The sequence below is a fragment of the Microcaecilia unicolor genome, chromosome 8, assembly GCF_901765095.1.
Source record: "Microcaecilia unicolor chromosome 8, aMicUni1.1, whole genome shotgun sequence".
NCBI lineage: Eukaryota > Metazoa > Chordata > Amphibia > Gymnophiona > Siphonopidae > Microcaecilia > Microcaecilia unicolor.
The window spans coordinates 242,927,126-242,945,730 of NC_044038.1; the positions used below are offsets into that span (position 1 = coordinate 242,927,126).

Here is an 18,605-nt window from a genome sequence, read left to right on the forward strand (position 1 = left end):
TAAAGAATAACAAGATTCCATGCAGAATTTCAAAGTGTAGCAATATTCCATGTAAAACCCCAAAGACTAACAAGATTCTTCAGGACAGAGGAGTGGCCTAGTGGTTAGAGCACCAGTCTTGCAATCCAGAGGTGGCCAGTTCAAATCCCGCTGCTGCTCCTTGTGATCTTGAGCAAGTCACTTAACCCTCCTTTGCCTCAGGTATAAACTTAGATTGTGAGCCCTCCTGGGACAGAGAAATATCCAGAGTACCTGAATGTAACTTACTACTGAAAAAGGTGGGAGCAAAATCTAAATAAATCTCTTCACTGGCCTGATGAAGGCACAGCTCTCAAAAGCCAGCCACCCCTTTACTACACTAACTCAATACATATGCTCATTGACCCTTATTGTTTCATGAAACTTAGGACAAAATAGTAAAAACAGACAAAATATGAAAAATTAACATTTAATGGAAAGTGCAAACCAGTTCCATCTTACTAAAATGCACCTGACAGCAAAGGGCACTGCATTTATAGGTTTCCCCCCCCCAAAAAAAAACTCCAAACACACACTCTTCACACCTAGAAGACAAAAATCCTTTTCTTATGTTGCCAAGGACCATTTGTCCAATTTCAGATGATTTCTTACAGAGTTGGCATGAAACAGGCACATTTAGTGTGGATCAGATGATTCTCCTACAAGCTTCAACGGAAAACAAATTATAGCACAGACAAACAAAAGCATAAAACTTCTCCCTCTCAGATCGCGAGAAGCTTACAGATCTATTCCAATGCACATCAGTCTTTTCAGAAATGTGTCTATTGTAGTTGAATTAAAAGAAAGTGTGACCTGTGCAATACTTGCAAATAAGGTGGTGTAGCAGTAGAAACCTGACCGTTAAGATCAGGTCACAAGCAATTCGTTCTGAGGTCCTGGGAGCAGCCGTATCAGCAACAGTCGCAAGCTGCTACTCCCTGGACCTGACAACCGACATCTCACCGCCATTAACCAATGAGGGTCACTGCTCTCACCAAATCTGCAGAAATAACGAACCAACAGTAATATTTTCGAATGGGAGAGGGGAAATATTGATGCTCATACACAGAGAATACACTTCTTTTAAAACTGGAGAAAATATGTCAATAAGTCACAGGCTGGTATCTTTGAAAAAAGTGCGTGTATGTACGTGTTTATATATATACACACACACACAAATATATATCCATATACATACACACATATATCCATAATACATATTTATAAATATATGTAGGGAAAAAATGTGTTTTTTTAAGTACATAACATCTTCCATCATTTTACAGAAATCCGCATTAAAAAGTGCAATCAGAAGTCCTCCGTTTTATTTTTAGCAGGTCATGCTTTACAGGATTCAGCAATGCAGGCTCACTGCTTGGGGCTAAAAAGAAGAGATAAAGACATTTGCTTAATGCTTTCCCCTCCCTCCTCCCTCCCCTCCCCCACTATGTACATCCACAGCAACAGTGACAAGAGTCTATGTGTTTCTGTACAGAAGCCAAAAGCTCTTCTGGCAGTTAAACCGAAGCCCAGTTTTCCAGCTCCTTCATATCATCATCCTCCTCCTCTTCTTTCTTCTTGGCTAGAAAAGAACAATTATAATTGTTCAGTAGAAGAAAATTTGGTTTTCATCCTTCTGTCCTTTAGCCCAGCTGCCCACACATACGCTTAGGGAGGGGCATCCAAACAGAGAACTATCAGGATACCTCATTAGCCTTATTACCTAATACTGTTATCAATAGAAATCAAACTAAATAAAACATGGAAAAGAGAATAAGATGATACCTTTTTTATTGGACATAACTTAATACATTTCTTGATTAGCTTTCGAAGGTTGCCCTTCTTCGTCAGATCGGAAATAAGCAAATGTGTTAGCTGACAGTGTATATAAGTGAAAACATTCAAGCATTACTATGACAGTCTGACAGGGTGGGAGGATGGGGGTGGGTCGGAGGTATGCATGGGGACATCAAAGCATATCATTGATATTCTAACAGGATGGGTGTGGATAGGTGAGGGGTGGGGTGATCAACAGAGACATAGAGCTTTATGGTTTATAATGGGCTAGGAACCCCAGGTCCTTGTTAAGTCCTTTCTGTTGGGTGTTAAAATATTCAATCATTCTGACTTCAAAGGTCTTACGTTCTTGTATGGTTTTAAACTTACCTTTCAGGATTCTCACTGTGAAGTCACTGGTACAGTGTCCTGGTCCTGTAAAATGCTGACCAACAGGGGTGGGAGCCCTACTGGCACCAGTATTGTTCATGTGATGTCTATGTAAATTGAATCTTGTCTTAAGCATCTGGCCTGTTTCTCCAATATAGCATCCTTCGTTACATTTTTTACACTGAATAATATATACCACATTGGAAGATGAGCAAGTGAAAGATCCCTTTATGTTGAATATCTTTCCTTTGTGGATGACTTTGGGGTCCTGTGAAATGTTTTGGCATAGTTTGCAACTGGATAAATTACAGGGAAGTGTGCCCTTCTGTTCCTTTTCAGTCTGTGAAGGAAGTTTACTTCTGATTAGCTTGTATCATCTTATTTTCTTTTCCATGTTTTATTTTGTTTGATTTCTATTGATAACCTTAAGAGTGGACTAACACGGCTACCACACTCCTCTACCTAATACTGGAAATCACAGCAACACTTACATGGTCAAGAGAAGGTAGACTAATTCCTTTTACAGCTCTGTCTAATGTCAACTGGTACCTCTAAAATAACTCTTTGAATGTCATGCCCAAGACCCATGAGTGCTGCCTCCTGAGAAGCAAACGATTCTTTGCAATAAACAAATCACAGCCTTCAGCCATCTTGAGGCAGGAATAGACTTTAAATCATCTCTAGGCTGGTAGAGGAGTAAGTAACGGCCTAAGAACCATAAAAGCTAGGTTCATATCCTAATGCCACTCCCTGGGGTCTTGGCCAAACCATTTAACTTTCCTTTGGCTCTTCAGGGGAACAGGAAAAGACCAACTGTACTCGAAGTTAAGTTACTTTATACATGACCAAACAGAAGCATAAACACAACCAATGCGATAAACTTGGAAATGGCAAACTGAATCCTAGTAATAGGACTAAAATAATACTTGAATTACTATGGATAAAAAGCAGTGAGTCAAATCCAAATTCCCTTCCTTTCCCCTTTATTGTTCAAGGGTCTTTTATGGGTCTGACTTTCCCTTTGCGCTTTTAGGCTTCCAGCACAATAAGAACTGGCCTACGATAGGGCCTCCTTTTCCCCCTTCTATCTAGCCCAGCCATCGGGGTGACTTTTCATGTCCAGAGATCAAGCTTTGGACCCCAGTATGATCTTTCACTTGGTATTTATTGACTTACCACCTTTTTGAAGGAATTCACTCAAGGTGGTGTACAGTAAGTAGGAAGCAACACCACCGGCTGGCAGTTTTGTTCTTATTTTATCTTTTAACCTTTTACCCACTGGCTCTCTACTTCTTTGGAGACATGAACATCTTTAGCGGAAAGATATCCAACTCTCACAAACCTGCAATAGGGCCCTTGACAACGGAGCATTAACTTGAGAACTTTTTTTCTCTCCGACTGGGAAGCAGAATTCAGCAGGATATAAACGAAAAATGTGTGAAATCAAAACGAGCTCCTGACATCAGGAATACTTGAAGCTCGGCTACTTTCAATGGGGTTCTGTTTATCAGATTGGAGTCTGTTTCCTAAAGAGTTCACAGACGGGCACTACAAACATTTAAAATTGGAAACGGCAGCTGGCATTTTTCTCTAAGTTCAATATATAACCTTACTGTATAGATTTGCCTTGTATCAGTCGAATGAAGCAAATCTAACAACATAAGTTTCCTTTGTACAGGATCTGAAAATTATTTCGCGGAAGAAGCTTTTAATTACTTCTATTCCTGAGGTACTATTAACAACGTACCTAAGAAACATGAATGGAGAGAGAGGGAGAGCATGTATATCCAGTTGTATCTCAGAGAAGGAAATTACCCACAATTTGAGACTGTGTAAACAAGTTTGAAGAGGATGCTACCAATTGACAAAGCAGCTAAAGCGAATTTTGAAAACGGTCATATTGACTTAATTTCCTTAATTATATGAACGTAATCAAATAAGCAAAAGCAGCAGCCATGGGTGTCTATGAAATGCAAACCATGTTTGGAAAGGTTACCACAGTCTCAGTCACACTTGTTTAAGAACAGTGAGGTTTAACCACGCAGATGCACTGCTTACCCGGCTTGGCAGGTAGTGACACAGACGGGACATTTGGTAATGGTACAGTCTCTGGACCTTGAATCTCCAACAAATTCTTGTCCAGTTCCTCCTGTTCTAACTCTTCTAGTTCTGCCATTAGATCATCCTGAAATCAGAAAGACAACGTTTCATGAAACATACGTAGCAACTAAAAGTCCTGGGACAAGATATTCCAGTGAAACTGGAAACAGGAAAAATAATTGTGCTGCAGTTTAAAAAAAATCACTAATGTATACGTATGTACTGTCTAAGCTGAAATGTAGAAGCCGCCCAAGGAGAAACCAGCTGCCAGACAGCTACAGAACAACCTGAGACATTAGGCCTCATCTGTGATCATGTCTGGGAAAACATGATTTAACGCTGCAGATGCAAAATTTTGAGAATGGTTGATTTTTCATGTCACTGGTCTATAAACTACTACTACAAATCATTTGTATAGCGCTACCAGTCGTACGCAGCGCTTCACAACTGAACATGAAGAAAAGACAGTCCCTGCTCAAAAGAGCTTACAATCTAAATCAGTCAATTCCGTTACCGTTTTCATTTCCACCACCTGGAAATGAAAACGGTAACGGAATTCAAACATGCGTGGGATAAGCATAAAGGAATCCTGTGCCGAAGGAATGGATCCTCAGGAGCTTAGTCAAGATCGGGAGGCGGGGCTGGAGGTTTGGAGGCGGGGATAGTGCTGGACAGACTTGTACGGTCTGTGCCAGAGCCGGGGTTGGGAGGCAGGACAGACTTGTACGGTCTGTGCCAGAGCCAGGGTTGGGAGGCAGGGCTGGGGAGGTGAGGATAGTGCTGGGCAGACTTATACGGTCTGTGCCTGTGCCAGAGCCGGTGGGTGGGAGTTGGGGCTGGTGGTTGGGAGGCGGGGATAGTGCGGGGCAGACTTATACGGTCTGTGCCCTGAAGAGCATAGGTACAAATCAAAGTAGGGTATACACAAAAAGCAGCAAATATGAGTTATCTTGTTGGGCAGACTGGATGGACCGTGCAGGTCTTTTTCTGCCGTCATCTACTATGTTACTATGTTAGGACAGACAGACAGGACAAATACGGGATAAGGGTAGGACAGACAGATAGGACACATAGGGAAGGGACTATTGAAGAGAAGAAGACAAGCTAAAGGTTACGAGCAGGTGACAGGTTAGAAATTGAAAGCAGCATCAAACAGGTAGGCCTTAAGCCCGGATTTGAAGGCGGCCAGGGAGGAGCTTGACGCAATGGCTCAGGAAGTTTAGTCCAGGCATAAGGTGCGGCGAGATAAAAGGAACGGAGTCTGGAGTTAGCGATGGAGGAGAAGGGTGCAATTAGGAGAGATTTGCCTAGTGAACAGAGTTCCTGGGAAGGAGTGTAGGGAGAGATGAGGGTGGAGAGGTAGTGAGGAGCAGCAGAGTGAATGCACTTATAGGTCAATAAGAGGAGTTTGAACTGTATACGGAAACGGATAGGGAGCCAGTGAAGTGACTCCAGAAGAGGGCTGATATGGGCATAGCGACTTTGGCGAAATATTAATCGTGCAGCAGAATTTTGAACAGTCTGAAAGAGTTACATTTTAAACTTCTGTAACTTTTTTTTATGGGGTTTGGACTATTGTATTACAAATTGATGGGCTTATTTCAAAACTCCGCTAAGTCCATATTAGTCGCATTGGAAATATGGCCTTCAATTGTTTGCTCAAACAGAATTCATTAAAACCTCATATTCTGTTTTGGTGATTTTAGTCATGTCACATTCTCTAGGAGCTGTGCAGAGAGTCAGTGCAAGTGCGGGCAATGCTCTCAGACCACTTGCAATGCAACCCAGACACAACAGTCCTTTCACATTTGACAGGCTTGGAGGAAAGATAAAATGTCAGCCGGCCTACATTTTCTAAAACCATAAGATCAAACAGGCAATGGCAAAAGCCAGAAGGATACTTGGATGAAGAGGGAGAGGAATGGCCAGCAAGAAAAGGGAGGTGATAATGCCTTTGTATAAGTCTCCGATGAGACCTCACTTAAAATACTGTGTAGAGTTCTGGAGACCGACACCATCAAAAAAGATGGAGTCGGGCCAGAAGGCGACTACTAAAATGGTCAGTGGTCTTCGTCATAAAGCATATGGGCACAGACCTAATATATCACCTTGGAAGAAAGGCAGGAAAGCAGAATATGACAGAGGCATTTAAATACCTACGGCATAAATGCACAGGAAGTGATTCAACTGAAAGGAAGCTCTGGAATGAGGGGGCATTGGATGAAGGTGAAAGGGTTCAGACTCTGGAATAACCCGAGGAAATACTGGTTTACAGAAATGGTGGCGGATGCTTGGAACAGCCTTCCAATGGAGGTGGTGAAGAAAGCATGGGCAAGCACATAGGAGAGTATAGTAGATGGTATAAATGGATAGCCCGGATAGGCCATATAGTCTGTCTGCCTTCAATTTGCTCCGTTTCTGTGTTTAATACTAGATCTGAAATGAAGCAAAGAAACATTTCCATCTCTGGGTTCCTCTGGATTTTGACATCACCAGAATCCTTTTAAACTTTTACATGGACAGAAAATAATGAATCTGTCTTACTAGATGTAACTGAGCTAATGCTTGCTTTGCCAATAATCACCCCTCCCCCAAAAAAGCGGAGAAATTAAATGAATTCTTTGCTTCGGTCTTCACCGAGGAGGATTTGGGGGGGGACACCGGTGCCGGAAAGAATATTTGAAGCGGGGGAGTCGGAGAAACTAAACAAATTCTCTGTAACCTTGGAGGATGTAATGGGTCAGTTCAGCAAGCTGAAGAGTAGTAAATCACCGGGACCTGATGGTATTCATCCCAGAGTATTAATAGAACTAAAAAATGAACTTGCGGAGCTACTGTTAGAAATATGCAATCTGTCCCTAAAATCGAGTGTAATACCGGAAGACTGGAGGGTAGCCAATGTTACTCCGATTTTTAAGAAGGGTTCCAGAGGAGATCTGGGAAATTATAGACCGGTGAGTCTGACGTCGGTGCCGGGCAAGATGGTGGAGGCTATTATTAAGAATAAAATTGCAGAGCATATACAAAAACATGGACTGATGAAACAAAGTCAGCACGGATTTAGTGAAGGGAAGTCTTGCCTCACCAATCTAATGCATTTTTTTGAGGGGGTAAGCAAACATGTGGACAATGGGGAGCCGGTTGATATTGTATATCTGGATTTTCAGAAGGCGTTTGACAAAGTGCCGCACGAAAGACTCCTGAAGAAATTGCAGAGTCATGGAATCGGAGGTAGGGTACTATTATGGATTAAGAACTGGTTGAAAGATAGGAAGCAGAGAGTAGGATTGCGTGGCCAGTATTCTCAGTGGAGGAGGGTAGTTAGTGGGGTCCCGCAGGGGTCTGTGCTGGGTCCGTTGCTTTTTAATGTATTTATAAATGACCTAGAGATGGGAATAACTAGTGAGGTAATTAAATTCGCCGATGACACAAAATTATTCAGGGTCGTGAAGTCGCAGGAGGAATGTGAACGATTACAGGAGGACCTTGCGAGACTGGGAGAATGGGCGTGCAAGTGGCAGATGAAGTTCAATGTTGACAAGTGCAAAGTGATGCATGTGGGTAAGAGGAACCCGAATTATAGCTACGTCTTGCAAGGTTCCATGTTAGGAGTTACGGATCAAGAAAGGGATCTGGGTGTCGTCGTCGATGATACGCTGAAACCTTCTGCTCAGTGTGCTGCTGCGGCTAGGAAAGCGAATAGAATGTTGGGTGTTATTAGGAAGGGTATGGAGTCCAGGTGTGCGGATGTTATAATGCCGTTGTATCGCTCCATGGTGCGACCGCACCTGGAGTATTGTGTTCAGTACTGGTCTCCGTATCTCAAAAAAGATATAGTAGAATTGGAAAAGGTACAGCGAAGGGCGACGAAAATGATAGTGGGGATGGGACGACTTTCCTATGAAGAGAGGCTGAGAAGGCTAGGGCTTTTCAGCTTGGAGAAGAGACGGCTGAGGGGAGATATGATAGAAGTGTATAAAGTAATGAGTGGAATGGATCGGGTGGATGTGAAGCGACTGTTCACGCTATCCAAAAATACTAGGACTAGAGGGCATGAGTTGAAGCTACAGTGTGGTAAATTTAAAACGAATCGGAGAAAATTTTTCTTCACCCAACGTGTAATTAGACTCTGGAATTCGTTGCCGGAGAACGTGGTACGGGCGGTTAGCTTGACGGAGTTTAAAAAGGGGTTAGATAGATTCCTAAAGGACAAGTCCATAGACCGCTATTAAATGGACTTGGAAAAATTCCGCATTTTTAGGTATAACTTGTCTGGAATGTTTTTACGTTTAGGGAGCGTGCCAGGTGCCCTTGACCTGGATTGGCCACTGTCGGTGACAGGATGCTGGGCTAGATGGACCTTTGGTCTTTCCCAGTATGGCACTACTTATGTACTTATGTACTTATTTTACCAACAGGGTATCAATGTAGTCTTGGAAGAGCAGAACTGAACCAAATTCCACAAATGTTTACTTTAATACCTGATGTACTGCCCTTCAAACTGTTCTGTATACGCTGAAAACACATTTTGAAACTGATTGTGCAAAGCAAAGTGATATTCCAGGCTGTGAAACAAACAGGAATAAGACCCATTGCACTTCCAGCCCTCGTCCATCTTCCAGCAAGATGAAGCCTGAAGGCTAAGCACTGGTCACAGCTTTCATATGTGTTGTAAATGGAGGAGAATTCAGGAATTTTACTGGTGCAGCTGTCTCACCATTTCCCTTCATCACTATCCACAAGCTGCTTCAGTCGCTCTTAACCTCTTAAAAAAAAAACACAACTGAAAAAAGGGGTATGTTGTCATAAGAATCGTAAGTGCCAGGTAGCTACAGTCAATTTGTTATGAACACTGTGGCAGAAGGAGGTGTGTGGGGGGGGAGCTTGAAGAATATAATTTGCCTTCTTGCTCAGGAACCTTCATCTCTTCACATGCACACATGATCCGATTAAGGGAACCCTATTTAAGTAGACATGTGATAACAAGTCTGACCTCTTTGATGCTGCTCTATGACTTCCAAGCTGTACTTGTTAAAACTCATTTTCATTTATTAAACTATACACCTATTTAATATCCAGTTGCTGCACAGTTAAAGAACTTAAAGTCAGCTTGTTCTGTTCAGGTACTGACAAATTATTATACAGAGATTACCCCGATGTCAGTTTCTGAAGCTTTCCCTGCAATTCACTCACCACTTTATCAGAGGCCACTGGAAAATGGCATTTATTAACCAAGAAACATTAGCCCCAAAGACACATTACAAGGACAATATGACTGTAAGGTCCAATATCAGAGGTAGTGAGAAAATGATGTTGACATGGATTGAAACCTTATTTGGCCTTTGGGGCTCTGCAAACTGTTACGGTTTTGTTTTATCTTCACTTGATTACTGCAGCGAGTTTATCAGGTCTGCCCAACACGTGGATACGTCAAGTACAATTGGTGAAGAATTCAGTGGCAGACCAAAATATGAAAATACCTCATTTATGTTGCTAGCTAAAATGTTATTACTATGCTGAATTTCCCAATGCTACCAACTATGACACCTCGTGATTTCCTTAAGAAGTACCTTCTAGAAATATTGAATTTTTCTTCAACAGATATTCCCCCTTGTAATAGAGTGTATTACCTGCCAAATGTTTCAAAAGAGAGAGATGTCTCTGAGTCAGCGAAGGTTACTTTGGATATTGATACTCAGAATTTAACTGCTATCTTGGAAGACTCCATGGGAGATGTTACAACAAGAGGAACTTTAATTATGACTTTAGTCTTTGAACAAGATATAAATTTGTTGATGAAACTTTATTTCAAATATTCCTCAAAATTATTCTGTGGCCAGAGAGTCTGGATGTTTCCAGATGTAGTAAAGATTACACAACAAAGGAGGAAACAAGTTTTTACTTTTGAGGAATGATGTTAAGGGATTGGGAGCAACATTTATGCTGGCCTATCCCTGTAAATGCTTAATTCGCCTATCTGGAATCAAATATGTTTTTTTTTGATCCACTTCAATTTAAGACGTTTCTGGACTCTAAAAGACCTTCTAGTTGAATGATATAAATAATTCTCAGCGACGATGTATAGGGATGAAGATCAGGATTAGCCTCAGAGAAAAAAGTTGCTTCTGTGTTACATACTCCCTGAGTTGTACTTATAAAACCACTCTCCCCCTCCATATGGTGGTCTGAGGAAGAGTAAATACAAATGTTTCATTTAAACTTAGATGTATTTTCCGTTATATAATTTCTCTGTATTGCCTTACAAATGATTGTTTGTTTGTATTATTGAAATCATATAAATAAATAAATTTAAAAAATGTTATTACTAATGTTTAATGCACTGAAAAACAGTTGCCTGGTCCATATGAATGCTAATTTGAAAAAGTACATTCCAAAGAGGCGTTGAAAATCAAGTCAGAACCTGCTGTTAGAAATTCCATCACTAAACGAAGGGCAAAAGGCTCAGATCAAAAACGTTCTTGGTGAGGTTGCCTACACGGTGAAGTGTCTTTCCGAGGCAGGCAGACGGGACAACAGTTAACAGTTCAAGAAATTGCTGAAGACATGGCTTTTTACAACCTGATGTACTACTAACATGTCACCTTTCTGAAGGGGGTTTTAAAACACAGGCTATTAATGAATTTGTTAGATGCGTTTTATGACTGTGATTTTGTAAACCACTTTGAACAGGCATTGCTCGTTTGTTAAGACTTATAGCGATAAACTCCTGCTACTTGTCACATCACAGCAAAAGGCAGCAGTTGCAGGTTCCTCAGCCAGGGATAATAGGATGCAGGGAGTCCCAGCCAAAAATACTAGGACTAGGGGGCATGCGATGAAACTACGGTGTAGTAAATTTAAAACAAATCGGAGAAAATGTTTCTTCACCCAACGTGTAATTAAACTCTGGAATTCGTTGCCGGAGAAAGTGGTGAAGGCGGTTAGCTTAGCAGAGTTTAAAAAGGGGTTGGACGGTTTCCTAAAAGACAAGTCCATAAACCGCTACTAAACGGACTTGGAAAACTCAAAAATTCCAGGAATAACATGTATAGAATGTTTGTACGTTTGGGAAGCTTGCCAGGTGCCCTTGGCCTGGATTGGCCGCTGTCGTGGACAGGATGCTGGGCTCGATGGACCCTTGGTCTTTTCCCAGTGTGGCATTACTTATGTACTTATGTCCTCTACTTGGCTCACTTTTATTACATAGAGCAGTGATTTAACCTATTGTGATGTCATAGTGGCTCATTCCACCAATAAGAGCCAACCTCATTAGTGATGTCACAATGGCTTGATTGTATAGAATGTTTGTACGTTTGGGAAGCTCGCCAGGTGCCCTTGGCCTGGATTGGCCGCTGTCGTGGACAGGATGCTGGGCTCGATGGACCCTTGGGTCTTTTCCCAGTGTGGCATTACTTATGTACTTATGTCCTCTACTTGGCTCACTTTTATTACATAGAGCAGTGATTTAACCTATTGTGATGTCATAGTGGCTCATTCCACCAATAAGAGCCAACCTCATTAGTGATGTCACAATGGCTTGATTGTATAGAATGTTTGTACGTTTGGGAAGCTCGCCAGGTGCCCTTGGCCTGGATTGGCCGCTGTCGTGGACAGGATGCTGGGCTCGATGGACCCTTGGTCTTTTCCCAGTATGGCATTACTTATGTACTCAAGCGCACGCTTTTCTGCTCGATTTCAGTCAGAAGACTGTCACTGGAATGCCGGAGCTAAACCTCGTAGGGTGTTAACGAGGGAAAATCTTGGACAAGTAACCCAAGGAATGTTCATCCACCATAGCATCAGTGGCAAAGGCCACTCTAATTGAGATAGAAGGGGTCCTCATCTATGGTGGCTGAAGAATACTAGTAGGTCTCAATTAGTTAACAATACTAATAATCCTGCATTTGAAGACACCCTGGCTGGCCCAGTGACTCACTGCCATTCAGAAAACATGAATTCAGTCCTTACATCTTGTCTTTCACTTCCTAGGATGGAAAAGCTATGGAAACTGTGAGGTGTTATGAACTATGCTGTGTACATCCTGCATTTAAGAGGGGTAGAAACCTCAGCTCTAGCGCTGCTCAACATTTCGGGGTGGTGAATCATTAGGACAGCTCTGGAATTGTTAGAATCGACCGCAAGTCCTAAAAGTTCAAATGCAACATAAAACACAGAAGAACATGAACTTCTTACTTCATCAAAGTCCTCGCCAAATCCTACAGGCTTTGAAATGGCATCGGAAATCTCCTGCGCCAACTCTTGCTGATCTGCAATATCCTGCATAAGTTCATCCACTTTATCAATGTCCCTGGACAGAGAAAAGCAGACATGCCACAATTAGCCAAATCCACTAGAAAACAGTGGGGGATTAACACACTTTCAAAATGCGACCAATTTTTTCAGTCATACAGCAAGCAGTTCATGTTAATCCTGGGATAAGACGCCTTAAACACCATTTTACAATCAGTAATGCCTCATGCTGGGGCATCACTTTTGTTACACATAAAAATGCAAGGGTTGCTCGAAAGCACCCCTAACAAGTGATTTTTTTTTTCTTTTTAATAGCTCTTGAAAGCTAACCCCGTCCCCCAGCAGTTTGTGTGTGACGTGATGGGAGGCAATTTTTACAGCCTGCTTCTATCAAGATTCAAAGCGAATAGCAAAATCTGCATAAACTAGGTTTACAGACATTTTCCCGATACCTAATAGTGGGGTTGAGTGGAGGAGTGGCCTAGTGGTTAGAGCACCAGTCTTGCAATCCAGAGGTGTCCAGTTCAAATCCCACTGCTGCTCCTTGTGATCTTAGCCAAGTCACTTAACCCTCCATTGCCTCAGGTACAAACTTAGGTTGTGAGCCCTCCTGGGACAGAGAAATATCCAGAGTACCTGAATGTAAGGTAAAATTATGTATAATCATACCTGATAATTTTCTTTCCATTAATCATAGCTGATCAATCCATAGACTGGTGGGTTGTGTCCATCTACCAGCAGGTGGAGATAGAGAGCAAACTTTTGCCTCCCTATATGTGGTCATGTGCTGCCGGAAACTCCTCAGTATGTCGATATCAAAGCTCCATCCGCAGGACTCAGCACTTAGAGAATTACACCCACGAAGGGACACTCTGCCCAGCTCACCACCGCCGAAACGGGGGAGGGGAATTAACCCAGCTCATCCCCACACAAGTGGGGGAGGGGAATCCGTCCAGCTCATCCCCGCGGAGCGGGGGAGGGACACCACACCCGCCGATGCGGGGGGATCTGGCTTATCCTGCAACCGCAACCGCGGGAGGAGCTGACTGACCCTAACACCGCCGAAGCGGGAGGGGTACAAAACTGCCCTACAGCCGCACGAAGCGGGAGGGAGTGCCGGCAGAATTTTAAGTCTCAATCCAGCCCCGTAAAACGGAGGGGAGAGGAATGCAGCAGCTCACTGTAACACAAACTCGTCTTAACTCTTGAAGAATCCAAGTGAAAAAACTTGAACACGAAGTCTTTCTGAAGTAACTGAAGACTGAACTTGAACCTGAAATGCAACCAGAATAAAAACAGTACAGATATCTGGGAGGGGCTATGGATTGATCAGCTATGATTAATGGAAAGAAAATTATCAGGTATGATTATACATAATTTTACCTTCCATATCATCAAGCTGATCAATCCATAGACTGGTGGGATGTACCGAAGCAGTACTCACCCAGGGCGGGACATAGAAATCCCTGACCGCAACACTGAAGCTCCAAACCGGGCCTCCGCCCGAGCAGCCACAGTCAAGCGGTAATGCTTGGAGAATGTATGGGCCGAAGCCCAAGTTGCCGCCTTGCATATCTCTTCCAAGGAGACGGAACCGGCCTCTGCCATCGAGGCCGCCTGAGCTCTTGTGGAGTGAGCTTTCAGCTGGATAGGCGGCACCTTCCCTGCGGCCACATAAGCCGCTGCAATGGCTTCCTTGACCCATCTTGCCACTGTAGGCTTAGCAGCCTGCAGACCCCTACGAGGACCTGCAAACAGGACAAACAGATGATCCGATTTCCGGAAATCATTGGTCACTTCCAAGTATCTGATGATGACTCGTCTCACATCCAGATATTTAAGAGCAGAGTACTCCTCTGGGTAGTCCTCCCTACGAAAGGAAGGGAGACAGAGCTGCTGATTCACATGGAAGCGAGAAACAATCTTGGGCAGAAAGGAAGGCACTGTGCGAATAGTCACTCCTGCCTCAGTAAACTGCAGAAAAGGCTCTCGACATGAGAGCGCCTGGAGCTCGGAAACTCTTCTGGCTGAAGTGATAGCCACCAAAAAGACTGTTTTCAACGTCAGGTCTTTCAGAGATGCCCTCGACAAGGGTTCAAACGGCGGCTTCTGCAATGCTCTTAGCACCAGGTTGAGATTCCACGCAGGCACCACTGACTGCAGAGGAGGGCGCAGGTGATTAACTCCCTTGAGAAAGCGCACCACATCTGGCTGGGAAGCCAGGGAAGCACCCTTCAGGCGGCCCCTGAAGCAAGCCAGAGCCGCTACCTGGACCTTAAGGGAACTGAGCGACAGGCCTTTGTCCAGACCTTCTTGCAGGAACGCCAACACTGAAGAAATTGGAGCAGTGAAGGGAGAAAGTGAGCCTGCTTCACACCACGCTGCAAAGATACGCCAAACCCTGGCGTAAGCAGTAGAAGTAGAGCGTTTCCTCGCTCTCAGCATAGTGGCGATGACCTTGTCTGAGAAGCCCTTCTTCCTCAGACGCTGCCGCTCAATAGCCAGGCCGTAAGACCAAAGGGGGAGGGATCCTCCATCACCACGGGACCCTGATGTAACAGGCCCCGCTCCACTGGCAGCCGCAGAGGATCGTCGATTGAGAGCCTGATCAAGTCCGCATACCAGGGACGCCTGGGCCAATCCGGACCCACCAGGATTATCCTGCCGGGATGTCTTGCCACCCGGTCTAGGACCCTGCCCAACATGGGCCAGGGTGGGAACACATAGAGAAGCTCTTGTGTCGGCCATTGTTGGAGAAGAGCATCTACTCCCAGGGATCGAGGGTCCCGTCCTCTGCTGAAGAAGCGCGGCACTTGGCAATTGGCCGATGACGCCATCAGATCTAGGCTCGGCTGGCCCCAGCGCTTCGTGATGTCCAAGAACGCCTGAGCAGATAGCTGCCACTCTCCGGGCTCCAAAGTATGGCGACTGAGAAAGTCCGCCTTGACATTCATGACTCCGGCAATGTGGGCCGCTGACAGCTGTACCAGGTTCGCTTCCGCCCACTGGCATAGACTCATAGCCTCCTTGGCTAGAGGGGCGCTCTTGGTACCTCCCTGGCGGTTGACATAGGCCACAGCCGTGGCATTGTCCGACAGTACCCGTACAGGCTTCAGCACCAGTACCGGGATGAACTCCAAAAGCGCCAACCGAATGGCTCTGAGTTCCAGGAGGTTGATAGACCACTTCGCCTCTGCAGGAGACCAAAGCCCCTGCGCTGTCCTTCCCAAGCAGTGGGCTCCCCAGCCCGACAATGAGGCGTCCGTCGTGACGACAATCCACTCTGGGGTCACCAGAGGCATTCCCGCAGACAACTTGTCTGTCTGCATCCACCAGCTCAGCGCCTTGCGCACTGCTGGATCCAAGGGAAGACGCACCGCATAATCCTCCGACATCGGAGTCCAGCGCCGCAGCAGAGAGTGTTGTAGTGGTCTCATATGAGCCCTGGCCCAGGGCACTACTTCCATCGTGGCCGTCATAGAGCCCAACAGCTGCACATAGTCCCAAGCCCGAAGAGGAGAGGCTACCAGGAACTGGTCCACCTGAGCCTGAAGCTTGACAATCCGATTGTCTGGCAGGAACACTCTGCCCACTTGGGTGTCGAATCGAACTCCCAGATACTCCAGGGACTGAGTCGGGCGCAGCTGGCTCTTCTCCCAGTTGATGATCCATCCCAGGGAGCTCAAAAGAGCAACTACCCGGTCCACAGCTTTGCCGCACTCTGCATAAGAGGGGGCTCGGATCAACCAGTCGTCCAGATAAGGATGGACTTGTACTCCTTCCTTTCGCAGGAAGGCCGCTATGACCACCATTACTTTGGAAAAGGTCCGCGGAGCAGTAGCCAACCCGAACGGGAGGGCTCTGAACTGGAAGTGTCGTCCCAGGACTGCAAAACGCAGAAAGCGTTGATGAGGAGGCCAGATGGGAATATGCAGGTACGCTTCCTTGATGTCCAAGGATGCCAGGTACTCCCCTGCCTTCACTGCCGCTATAACAGAGCGGAGAGTCTCCATGCGAAAGTGCCGCACTTTCAAGGCCCGATTGACCCCTTTGAGGTCGAGGATAGGCCGGACAGAACCTCCTTTCTTTGGTACCACAAAGTAAATGGAGTAACGCCCCTTGCCAAGCTGACTTTCTGGCACCGGAACGACCGCACCCAGGCGGATCAGATTGTCCAAAGTCTGTTGCACTGCCACAGCTTTGACCGGAGACTTGCAGGGAGAGAGTACAAACCCGTCTCTTAAGGGTCGGCAGAACTCTAGCTTGTAGCCGTCTCTGATGACTTCCAGCACCCAAGCGTCTGAAGTTATTGTGGTCCACTCGCCCAGAAACGAGGACAGCCGTCCTCCAATCTGCACTGGGGCGTGGACCAATACCCCGTCATTGGGTACGAGACCCTGGGGGAGGACCGGAGGGAGCACCTCCGGGACGGCGGTCTCTGCGAAAGGAACGCTGCTTGGGGGAGAAATTCCTCTTAAAGGAAGAGGGGGCAGAAGAACCCGACCTGCCCGGGCGGTACCGACGGGCTTCCTGAAACCGTCCTCTGGAGGTACCGGGACGAGCACTAGCCCGAGCCCTGACCTCCGGTAACTTCTTGCCCTTAGACGTGCCGAGATCGGTCACGATTTTGTCCAGCTCGACCCCAAAGAGCAGCTTGCCTTTAAAAGGCAATTTAGCCAGGCGGGATTTAGAGGCGTGGTCAGCAGACCAATGTTTCAGCCAAAGCCACCGCCGCGCAGAGACTGTCTGAGCCATGCCTTTAGCTGAGGCTCTCAAGACATCATACAGCAAGTCTGCCAAATAGGCTAAGCCCGATTCCAGGGCTGGCCAATCATCCCTCAAGGAATGATCCGAGGGGGAAGCCCGCTGCACCATAGTCAGGCACGCCCTGGCCACATAGGAGCCGCAAACTGAGGCCTGCAAACTTAAAGCAGCCGCCTCAAAGGACGACCTTAAGGCCGCCTCCAATCTCCTGTCTTGGGCGTCCTTTAGGGCCGTGCCACCTTCCACCGGCAATGCCGTTTTCTTAGTCACCGCAGTGATTAAAGAATCCACGGTAGGCCACAGATAGGCCTCACGTTCACTCACAGCCAAAGGATAGAGGCGGGACATAGCCCTAGCCACTTTAAGGCTCGCTTCTGGGACATCCCATTGAGCCGAAATTAAGGTGTGCATGGCATCATGCACGTGGAAGGTTCTAGGCGGGCGCTTCGTCCCCAGCATAATGGCAGAGCCAACAGGGGCTGAGGGAGAGACGTCCTCCGGAGAGGAAATCTTCAAAGTGTCCATGGCCTGTAACAACAGGTTGGGCAAATCCTCTGGGCGAAAAAGCCGCGCTGCAGAGGGGTCATCCGCTCCATCCGAGCGGGGATCCGTCTCCTCCAAGGAATCCGCAAAGGACCGTTGGGAGACCTCAGACACGCTGCCCTCATCTACATCGGAGGAGACAAATTCCTCCAAGGCCTGGGAATCAACCCGAGGGCGTTTACCTCTGGGAACCTCAACCTCTTTACCAGACGAGGGAGCGGGGGCAGCGTTGTGCATGAGGAAGGCCTGATGCAGCAGCAAAACAAACTCGGGGGAGAAACCCCCCAGACTGTGTACTTCCGCAGCCTGGGCAACAGCCCTAGGCGCACTCCCAACCGGCGCTCGCAACAGCGGGGGAGAGGCCTGCTGCGCATCCAAAATGGCGTCCGGCGCGAAACTCCGCGAAGGAGCCGCGCGGGAAGAACGGCTCTTAACTTTAGCCGCTTCTGTGCCGTCGCCCAAATTAAGGGCGTTCATGGCATTAATGTCTCCAACCTCAAGGGCGGCCCAAGAAGAAGCCGTCCGAGCCGCGTGGCCGGCCAAAATGGCGGAGGCGAGGAGCGGGGGATGGGCGTTTATGGCGGGAAAAACCGCCACGCCGGAGGAAGGACCGGGACATTCATCGGTCACGAAACTGCCACCCAACAAGGGCGAATCAGGCTTTAAGACCCCCGCATCCCCTCTAGAAGCGCTCAAGCGACCCGGGGAGCGACCCTTTGCGCCCTCGCCCTCCGACGCCATGTGCCACGAGGAGAAGAATCGGG

The 18,605-nt window shown here is 46.2% G+C and overlaps 1 protein-coding gene across 1 annotated transcript in view; it reads right to left on the reverse strand.

The window, feature by feature from the left end:
• Positions 1–1,326: 1,326 nt before the first annotated feature.
• LOC115475680 (charged multivesicular body protein 4b) overlaps positions 1,327–18,605 on the reverse strand; it is a 42,088-nt gene continuing 24,809 nt past the window's right edge. The window contains exons 3-5 of the mRNA XM_030211601.1: positions 12,478–12,592; positions 4,243–4,369; positions 1,327–1,600 (exon numbers count right to left, since the gene is read on the reverse strand). Coding sequence (XP_030067461.1) covers positions 1,536–1,600; positions 4,243–4,369; positions 12,478–12,592 — 307 coding nt within the window. The 3' untranslated portion in view covers positions 1,327–1,535. The remainder of the gene's footprint in view (positions 1,601–4,242; positions 4,370–12,477; positions 12,593–18,605) is intronic.